The sequence below is a fragment of the Schistocerca nitens genome, chromosome 9 (genome assembly GCF_023898315.1).
Source record: "Schistocerca nitens isolate TAMUIC-IGC-003100 chromosome 9, iqSchNite1.1, whole genome shotgun sequence".
Lineage (NCBI taxonomy): Eukaryota > Metazoa > Arthropoda > Insecta > Orthoptera > Acrididae > Schistocerca > Schistocerca nitens.
The window spans coordinates 90454193-90465367 of record NC_064622.1 but is presented as its reverse complement, the minus strand read 5'-3'; the positions used below and the strand labels follow the sequence as shown (position 1 = coordinate 90465367).

The following is an 11175-nucleotide window of genomic DNA, read 5'->3' as shown; positions in this document are numbered from 1 at the left end:
TCTAGGACGGATAATTGTCCGCTAGGCCACTAAGGCCATTAGTCGTCGTAAAGGTACGGAAACAAGGACAAACAATTCGGTCCCTGTAAATCAGATGGAAAGCGAGACTTACTTTGGTGAAGACTGGGAAATGTCACGTGCGTTAGACTGGAAGGAGGCTACCAGTTCAGTTGTGAAGCACAACATGGTCTTTCTGTGGTTTAGCGGTGTGTGGCCTCTACCCGGTTCCTTGACTTTCGCAGCGTACAGCACTTTTGTATTCGTACTGTGCGTCGGTGATATTATTCTGGCCGTAATCTCCATCTGCTCCAACTGGGGGAACTTGGCGGAGGTGATACTGGCAATGATGAATACTCTCATAGTCAGCTGCGGCGTCATCAAAATGATTTGCTTCGTGATGAACCGCAGCAGGTACGGGATCCTCGTTCGGCGGTTAGACGGTTTGATCGGCGCGCAGGCGAAAATCTACGACACTGACCGGGAAATGAAGGCCTTAGTTCGGAAATCGTGCAAGAAGTCCGTAAGGTTTTCTGTTCTTTCTCACGTAAACATCGCCGTGCAATGCGTCACCTGGTTCCTCACGCCGCTCTTTATCAAAAACAGCGAAAGGAGGTTGCCGTACGTACACGTAGCAGCCATTGAATCAATGAGCGAACTAAGTTTCCAGTTACTGTATGCTTTACAGTGCCTTTCCGGCTTATATTCCATACTCATACTTTTTGGATTGGATTGCTTCTTCACAGTCGTTATGTATCACGTGGCAGTACAGCTGAAAATTTTGATTTGGCGAATTTCGAATCTGGGCTCTGACAAATTTACTTTAAATCTAAAGGCGGAAGACAATGGCCATTCAAAAACGGTAGCTATGAAATCAGATGACAGTGTCTATGACGAGCTATGTCGCTGCATAGAGTGTCACCAGGAGATCATAAGGTATGTAACAACAGCAATGAGTTGATCATAGCGTGTAAGATAAAAGAATGGGTTCGCAAAGTTTATTCATTAATACATACTCTAAAATTTAACAGAAAGCGATGTGTACTCTATCATTCGTTGGAAGGTCAGAGGGGGTACATTTCACTGTACGGTGGAAAGAAGACAGGTTGTACACAGACCGAAATGGAAAGTGTTACATTTGGTAACTGATGAAAAATACACAAGCCAAGATCGCTACAAAAATATTTTAGTGGATAACTGGTTTGGACAGGGCTATGCTGTCATCATCGGATCTCACGCTTTTGAATTTTTACACTGTATTATCTATCAGTGTTTCAAATCGCTCCACATTGGATATGCACTTACCGCTACCATGATCACCACACATCGGTAAGTCAAATGTGGAAGTATACTCGTACAAACATAAACTTAACTATATTGCACCGACTGAAAGTGGTCATGTTCACTACCAGCTGGCAACTGACAGAAGCGGTGTAAACACAACGACTTGCATGTACGTCCACTAGACGGTACTTTGTCAAAAATGGTTCAAATGGCTCTGAGCTCTATGGGACTTAACATCTGTGGTCATCAGTCCCCTAGAACTTAGAACTACTTAAACCTAACTAACCTAAGGACATCACACGCATCCATGCCCGAGGCAGGATTCGAACCTGCGACCGTAGCAGTCACGCGCTTCCGGACTGAGCGCCTGAACCGCTAGACCACCGCGGCCGGCGGTACTTTGTCACCCCTTGACAAAGTGCTACTAGACTGATACGCCAGAAGAAAACCATTCCAACAGATAAAGAAAGGTGCTAGCCTATGATGGCTACAGGGAGTGTTACTGGAATTTTAAAGGTGGAGATCGCTACACAGAAAGCATGGAGGAATTACAAGTGTAGCGCATCACGATCTTTCTGAAGTCGAGAAAGGTAGAAACATTGGCATGATGGCCAATGGATCATCATACCGGCAGGTCACCAACAGTGGGCTGTGGTGCAGAACGAGTGGTCACGTGAGTGACTCAGGACAACCATTGTAGCAAGAACTGTCAGCACGGTGCTTCCAGAATGACTACACCATCAGAAAATTGTAGAACTTTTTGAATGGCTCTTAGGAACTGGGGGGTGGCAATAGCTGAAATAAGAGAAGAGTTTATAAACAGAGAGTCATCGCGAACATATTACAGGAAGCGTGGTTGAAGTCTCGAGTTGTCATGTGCCGTTTACTGCTGACACCATACCACAGACAGCCGACATTTGCATGGTGTAAAGACAGAGCCAGCTGGGACGTTGAGTTTCACTTCTGTTTATGGTGGTAAGATCGACACCAACCGCGCCCGCAGTCTTCCTGGTGAATATCAAAGCACCGATTCTTGAGACCCACAACTCTCTATGGTTCCTTTGTATGATGATGAAAGAGATAGTGAAGATTCGTTCCAGGACATAGCCTACTCCTCTAGAATGTGATGTATGTATGTATACTGAAGTGACGAATGAAAATTTATGCCGAGGACAGGATTGTAACACAGGTCTCCTGGTCACTAGGCAGAAGCACTAACCACTACGCCACACTGGCACAATGGTTTTGCACAACTGTATGAAGTACCCTAGCATACCTCCACCCTCATTCCAAACCCCATTCACGCTTCAACCTGCTTGATATTCCTTCTAAACTCGAATGGCATTGCTGGGGCTCCCCAACTGTATTGGAACAGTGAGAAATGAAAATTTATACCATTTGTGACTAGTAGGCTGAGGCGTGAACGGGAATTTGGATTGAGGAGGGAGACGTCCTAGACTAGACAGCGCAGTTGTTCAATGCCATTGTGCCATGGTGGCGTAGTGATTAACGCATCGGCCTAGTGAGCGGGAGAACTGGGTTCATTGCTTCAGTTTGCGTAGACACATCAAATGTGCTTAAGACTTAAAAAGGTCTCTGGAGCCGTATAGTTTAATTTCATCCTCTCAATCAGTACAAGGGAGGCTGTCAGTCTTAATCTCCTGATCCGACAGTTGGATCACCATCAACAGTGTTTCAGTACCTCGCTTCACGAGAGGTTTGGATTTTAATTCACTACACTGGAGCGATGTCTGGTGATAGAAACCTTGCACTACAAATTCTCCTCTCCTGCTATTTAATTACCAGTGGTGGAAATTTCTTCCAGCACCAGGATTTGAGTTGGTTACATCTGAGCGACACAGCATAGGCATGCGTTTGTGACTGCGGTACAGAAGTAGGTCGATACGACTCGTGCTAAATCTCATACTAAGTTGAACACGAGTGGAAATCGAGTCCATAATTAAGCAGTAGTCTGACGCCAGCAGTATGGACTTGCACGTATAGTTAGTCACTTCCGACCAAGCACAATTTTTGCAAATAGGACTGAGCTATCCCTTTTTCAGAGTTGCTGGGAATTCTTCGTTGCTCTAGTGACCTACACCAATCATAAAAAGTGTCGACGGTCGGCTCAACTGAGTCTTTCGATACTGTCCTTAACATCTCAAGTGAGACATAACTCACCCACCTGTATCCAGCAAAGGAGTGATTTCTGGGGTTTCCCAAGAAAGTGTTGCAGACGTCTGGTATTATTGGTCTATATAAAAGATTTCGCAAACGATATGAGTAGCCTTTTTAGATTGTTCTCGGATGACGCTGTCACTAGAAAGGTCACCAGAAGATCAGAGTGCTCTGAAAAATGATTTACAGAAAATCTGTGCATGACTCCCACCTACATAGAGAGAAATGGCCATCATAATAAAAAAATCAGAGTTCACACGGAAAGATTTAGGTGTTCTTTTTTCCCACGTGCTGTTCAAGAGTGCAACGGTCGATAGTCTTGAAAGAGGTTCTATGAACACAATTAAACACTTAAGCTCTGAAAGGCAGAGTAATCATGTATAAGCAGATGCAGGAAAAAGATTATACTTTTTCTTCCTGTCGACGATGAGGTAATTAGAGATGGAGACAAGCTCCGATTGGAGAAGGAAAGGAATAAAAATCGGCCATGTATGAGTCCATGTCGCCATCTTTCGTTGTTCCAGGCTGTCCCAGAGATTTTCAGGCAGACTTCGTATCCGGCGATTTTGAGAACCAAAATAAACGATCCTCACATCAGTCACACCCATAGCCCAAAAGACAGAAAAAGTGTATCTTGGGAGATGAGACAGGTTGATTGTACTTTTATTGTAGCTTGATGGAGAAGTTTCGGTAAAGATACTTGGTATCTCAGTCAGAAGATCCATTTCCCATTACAATCAAAACACTATGAAAGCAGATGGATCATAATACAGATTACCACGAAGTGCAATACATGCTTGCATATGCAAATGGTTACACGCTGTCCAGTCACATTAATGTGACCACATATCAAACCTTTTACAGCATGGACCGCTGCCAGACGTGCAGGAAGAGAATGAGTGAGGTTCTGGAAGGTACCTACTGGAATGTGGAGACGTGGTGACTCCAGTACCGCGGCCAGTTGCGCTAGGTGTCTCGGCTGAGTATCCATGGTGCAAACAGCCCGGTCGAGGTGGCCCCACAGATTCTCGATTGGTTTTAAATCCTGGGATTTTGGTGGCCAATGGAGAATGGTAAACTCATCCTGGTGCATTTCGATCACACAAATTTGCTGCGAGCTGTGTGACATGTTGCATTGTTCTGCTGGTAGATGCCATTGTCGCAGTAGAAAGCAAACTGCATACAGGGGTGGACACGATCCCCAAGGACAGAGGCTTGCTTCTGTGTCTTACATAATGACAAGGTCACTCAGTGAATGCCACGAAAACATTCCCTAATCCACGACGAATGTAGGGTGTTGGCTTTCACGTGTTTCACACAGTACACGCAATGGGCATCTGTCCAATGGAGCATAAAACGCGATTCATCCGAAAAGGTCAACTGTCGCTATTCAGCGGACGTCCAGTTACGGTATTGGCGTGTAGAAACTATCCTTCGTCGCCGATGAACAGCGGTCAGCATGGGCACATGAAACAGGCGTCTACTGCTAAGGTCCATATGCAGCAACGTTCAAAAATGGCTCTGAGCACTATGGGACTTAACATCTGAGGTCATCAGTCCCCTAGACTTAGAACTACTTAAACCTAACCAACCTAAGGACAGCACACACATCCATGCCCGTGGCAGGATTCGAACCTGCGACCGTAGCAGCAGCGCGGTTCCGGACTGAAGCGCCTAGAACCGATCGGCCATAAAAGCTGGCACAGCAACGTTCGCTGAACGGTCATTGAGGAGACACTGTTGATAGCCGCTTGGTTCATCTGGGTGGCCAGCTACTCAACAGTTGCGCGTCTATTCGCCGGTACACATCCCCGGATCAGTCATTCACTCTTGCCGTCTATGGCCATTGCTGCAGCACAGTTGCCTCAGTGCTGGTTTGGGACAGCGCTGTCTTGCCGTGCACGGTGTACTTCAATGAAGGCGGCGCGCAACAGTTTACAGACTTAGCCATTTTGGAAATACTTTCAGCCTTAGCCCGAAAGCCAATGATCATGTCCTTTACGACTGCAGCTCCACTGTTTCGCGCATCCCTCCGTCACGCCTTATATAACCTCCAACGATAGTGGTGATACCTGCCGGCTATAAGTGATTACTGCGCGATGACGTCAAACATAGGTGACTGGACCGTGTACAAGGAGCAGTCAAATGAAGATGAGAGAGGTGACAAAATAGCAACTAAACTGCTTTATCTCAGAACTAATCCCCATAACTATTAACATATTTATCCCACTGTGACACAAGATTGTCAGTTCTTTCATGGAAAAATATTTGCAATAGCAAATACGGAACCATGATAGCATCCAGGCATGCACCTTTTCGTCTGAAGTAAATCGACAGTCACGAATATCTTTCTTACAAGGGAACCTCCCCATCGCACCCCCCTCAGATTTAGTTACAAATTGACACAGTGGATAGGCCTTGAAAAACTGAACACAGATCAATCGAGAAAACAGGAAGAAGTTGTGTGGAACTATGAAGAAATAAGCAAAATAAACAAACTGAGTAGTCCATGTGCAAGATAGGCAACATAAACGAGAATATTAGCCGATAAGCGCCGTGGTCTCGTGGTTAGAGTGAGCAACTGCGGAACGTAAGATCCTTGGTTCGAGTCCTCCCTCGAGTGAAAACTTTACTTTCTTTATTTTCGCAAAGTTACGATCTGTCCGTTCATTCATTAACGTCTCTGTTCACTGTAATAAGTTTAGTGTCTGTGTGTCGCGACCGCACCGCAAAACCGTGCGATTAGTAGACGAAAGGACGTTCCTCTCCAATAGGAACCGAAAACATTTGATCGCAAGGTCATAGGTCAACCGATTCCTCCACAGGAAAACACGTCTGATATATTCTTTACGACACTGGTGACGGCATGTGCGTCACATGACAGGAATATGTTGTCGACCCACCTAACTTGCACACTTGGCGAATGGGTAAAAAGATTCTTCTACCTTGCCCGATTTAGGTTTTCTTGTGGATGTGATAATCACTCCAAAAAAAGTGATGAAAACATAAGAGTTTGTCACATAAACTGCAACAAATGAATGCAACAGTTTCAGAGTCGCACAGTTTTCCCTGTGCTCTGTCAAAACATATGTTTTTCACGTTTTCAAATGTTTCCGTGCGTAGACCGTCAAATTCTGTATATGTCCAAGCAAATCTGAACATGTCCTGGAATTTTGGAGAGCGAAGTTGATTATGTGTGAGTGCCTGAACTTTGATAATTATCTGAAAATAAAAAATTAAAATTTTCACCCGAGAGAAGATTTGAACCAAGGACCTGTCGTTCCACAGCTGCTCACGCTAACCACGGGACCACGGCGCTCGTAAGCCAAGGCTCTCCTAGATGTTGCCTACTTTGCGCATGGACTACTCAGTTTGTATATTTTGCTTATTTTTTTCATAGTTCCACACAACCTCTTCCTGTTTTCTCGATTGATCTGTGTTCAGTTTTTCAAGGCCTATCCCTGTGCCAACTTATAACTAAATCTGAGGGGGGTGCCATGGGGAGGTTCCCTTGTTAGGGCTCCAAAACTATGAAAACCATGTTGGGAGAGATAGGGACTGTATGGAGGATGTGTATGCGGTAAGGTTTCTCAGCGAAACTTCTGGAGCGTTGTCAAAAACAACTTGCCAGTAAAATGTCTGCTCACGTTCTGCCAAGGTTGTTTTGACTACGCTGCTGAAGTTTCACTGGGAAACCTTACCCCTTACACATCCTCCATACACTCCCGATATCTCGCCATGTCATTTCCATATTTTTGTTGGCCTGCAGAAAGAAGTTCGTGGCCATCGATTTGCCTAAAAGGAAGAGGTGTACTCCTGGTCACAGTCATGGTACCCGCAAACATTTGGCCGGCCGAAGTGGCCGTGCGGTTAAAGGCGCTGCAGTCTGGAACCGCAAGACCGCTACGGTCGGAGGTTCGAATCCTGCCTCGGGCTTGGATGTTTGTGATGTCCTTAGGTTAGTTAGGTTTAACTAGTTCTAAGTTCTAGGGGACTAATAACCTCAGCAGTTGAGTCCCATAGTGCTCAGAGCCAACCCGCAAACATTTTTCCATGAAGGCAGTGACCGTTCTGTCTCACTGTGGGATAAATATATTAACAGCTACAGCGATTACTGTTGAAATAAGAAACAGATTATCTACTTTTCTCCCATCTGTCTCGTTTCCAGCTGACTGCCCCATATCATTTCGGTGCAACCATACTCTGGCCGGCCGCGGTGGTCTAGCGGTTCTAGGCGCTCAGTCAGGAACCGCGCGACTGCTACGGTCGCAGGTTCGAATCCTGCCTCGGGCATGGATGTGTGTGATGTCCTTAGGTTAGTTAGGTTTAAGTAGTTCTATGTTCTAGGGGACTTATGACCACAGATGTTGAGTCCCATAGTGCTCAGAGCCATTTGAATCATTTGAACCAACCACACTCTTTAGGAGCCACCTCATCTACGTTCTGTACATAAGGAATGATTACACATCGAGTTTCTTATTCAGGAATTGCATTTAAACGTTTTTTTTTTTTTTTTGGTGTGAGAAGATCGTGGTAAGCTTTGTGTAAGAAGGAAGCGTCTGTTAGGCTTCCCGGTGTTCCCCCATACTACAGTGCTATAACTAGTTAATGACTTTTTACATGAGGAAATTGTGGGCAGAATGTTCTTATAACTGCATACGTAACCTGTAGAGAATTTGTATCTTAGGGGCCGTAGTGTAAGTGACGCGGTCGCAGGTTCGAATCCTGCCTCGGGCATGGATGTGTGTGATGTCCTTAGGTTAGTTAGGTTCTAAGTTCTAGGGGACTAATGACCTCAGAAGTTGAGTCCCATAGTGCTCAGAGCCATTTGAACCATTTTTTTGCAAGTGACGGAGATCAAGCAGAGAGATGGACAGGGGGCAATAAATTCTGAATGCAGCGACCTGGCTGTGCGAGTGATTCTGGAAAGCAGCTCTCAGTAGATTGTACTTACAGAGGGATTTCTGGCCGACACCTTCTCGTCTTCCGCTTAGGGCCGGAGAGACGGACCACGGTTTGCAAAACAATTTACCTGGGCCATCGAGAGTGAGGTCTATAATAAACTTCGATACAGCTGTCGGATTGGTCAGGATCCCTAAGACGTATGTGAATGTAGAATTGATGGATGCACGAGGGCTTTTGTCAACACCATGCACGGTCTCAGACCCATGCGACTAGCATCCGAGAGGCCGGACATATTGTTCTCTCAACCACGCCGGATCATACAGTCACATCACGTAGCTTCAACTGGGAAAATGCACTTGTTTGCAGAGTGCTGACGTCTAGCGCAACAAGAACTGTCGAAGCGGTGACCTCTTTGTGGCTTCCTTTGATGCACAACCAGAGAGAGGAATGTGGGCAGTGGCATGGCCAGTGGCCATACTGGACACAGGAGTGCCCCCACGTCGTCTGTTCAGGCGACTCCCAGATCTGCTTACAGCACCATGAAGCACGCATCCAAATTTATAAGCTCTGAGGATAACATACTTTGCCATTCTGCTTTCGTCATTGTCATACGAGCCTAGCACATGGTGAAATGATATGGAGTGCTACATTACACAAGCACCTACGTCTTGCACAGCCAGCAACTTGAAGAGCGGCCGATCCAGTTTAACACTGTGCTCATACTTCGTGGTCTGCATGACACTATGTTCCAAAAGGTTAGTGCAAGCTCTCATGTTTTCTGTGCCCTCCGGAACTACTCGGGCGAGAAAAAGCATTACGTTAGCCTGCTTGATAGCGTGTGGGTTCACATTTGGAACGAAGTATAACAGCGATTCTGCCCGACTTGGATTCAACAAGTCCTTGGTAGGTTTCCGGAGATATGTGTCAAAATACAAATCAGCGCAGTTCACACAGTTTCCGTAAATTACCGGCCGATGGATTGTGTGCGGGAAACTGGTGCCTGATAGCGTCCCAGATGTCCCAGATCTGATCCAGATCAGGCGAATAGGTGACTGTGAGTTCAGTATCACGCTGCTCAAACTACTGTAGCACTTATATGGACTTAAACATAGACAGTTATTTTGCTGGAAAATGCCGTAACGGGCGATGAAGACATCAAGTGTGAAGTGATACAAATGTTCCACAGTAATGTCCACGTAATATATGACTGTTATGATGCCTTAGATTACTACCACTGGTCCAATGGGAGATCAGGTGAATGACCCTCATAGCGTAATATTGCTCCGACAACTGCTGTGGAGCATATTATGAGCAGCAGTTCATCTGAATGAAGGTATATACGGATACGACCATCGACCTGGCGTAATTCATCCGACTAGGCAACATGTATCCATTGACTCATGATCCAATCCCGATGATTCCACAATTACTTGCAATCTTAGTTGATTATGGCGTTGGGTCAGTATTGGAGCAGTTAGCAGATTGCCTGCTACGGAGGTCAATGCTCAACAGAGTGCACTGAACAGTATTCTCCGACACGTTTCTGCTTGCACCAGATTAGTACTCTAGCGTCAGACTGTCACAGATCTCCGCTTATCATTCTTTACAGCATGGGTGAGCCTCTGACCTCCACATTCTGTGATGAGGTGTGGACGTGCAACACCTTGTCACCTACTCCTGGTCTCACCATCCTTCAACCACTTTCCATAGATGCTCGGGAAAGTAGTACTTGAACAGCCAACAAGTTTCGCCGTTTCTGAGATGCTTATTCCCTGGCGTCGGGCCACGACAATCTGCGCTTTGTCAAAGTCGCTAACGTCAGTGTATTGTGCAGCCCGTATCGTCGCTAGAGTGACTCCCTATTCCTTGCTGCCACTGAATTACTTTCCGTACCGCGACGTTTCATGCAATCAGGCTTCATTGTCTCAACGGTGTACCTCTCGATGTAGAGAGTGTTCGATAGTTCGGCTGGCTAGCACGTTCCCCAGATCTCTCACTTAGTGAAAACATCTGGTCATGTGTTGCTGAGAAACTACCACGCCACCACTCGCCAGTCATTCCGATGAACGAATTCTGGTGTAGAGATGAAGCAGCATGCAATGACGTATCCGCTTATGTCATCCATCTCAGTGTAGATGCCTAGTCTGTAATTCACAATTAAGTGCCCGGCAGAGGGTTCATTGACCCAACTTCAAGCTATTTTTCTACCGTTCCATCCTTGAACAGTACACGGGAAAAACGAACACATAAATCTTTGCTGCGAGCTCTGATTTCTTCCCATGTAGGTGGGTGCCAGCAAAATATTTTCGCTTCCGGAGGACAAAGATAGTGATTAAAATTTCGTCAAAAGAACTTTCCTCAGCGAGAAACGTCTTTATTTTAATGATTGTCAACCCAAATCGCGTATCACATCCGTGACACTCTCTCCCCTATACAGATGCACTGCCTTTCTTTGAACTTTTCTGACGTCCTTCGTCAATCCTATCTGAGGCGGATCCTAGATTCCACACCGTGCAACAGTACTCTAGAGGAGGACGGCTAAGCTTGTGTGAGCAGTCTTCTTAGCAGACCTGTGGTATCTTCTACGTGTTCTGCCAATAAATCATCGTCTTTGGTTTGCCTTCCCTACATCATTATGTATGTGATCATTCCGCTTCAAGTTATTCGTAACTGTAAACCAAAATTATTTAGTTGAATTCACAACCTTCAAATATGTCTGATCATCTAACCGAAATTTAGCAGACTCCTTTTAGTTCTCAAGTGGATGGCCTCGCACTTTTCATTATTTAGATTCAGTTGGCACCTTTTGCA

At 45.6% G+C, this 11175-nt stretch overlaps 1 protein-coding gene across 1 annotated transcript in view; it reads left to right on the top strand.

Annotated features, from left to right (window-relative positions):
- Window positions 1-810: 810 nt before the first annotated feature.
- Window positions 811-11175, top strand: part of LOC126203946 (odorant receptor Or2-like) — a 70358-nt gene continuing 59993 nt past the window's right edge. Inside the window, exon 1 of the mRNA XM_049938340.1 lies at window positions 811-933. Within this exon, the coding sequence (XP_049794297.1) occupies window positions 866-933 (68 nt within the window). The 5' untranslated portion in view covers window positions 811-865. The remainder of the gene's footprint in view (window positions 934-11175) is intronic.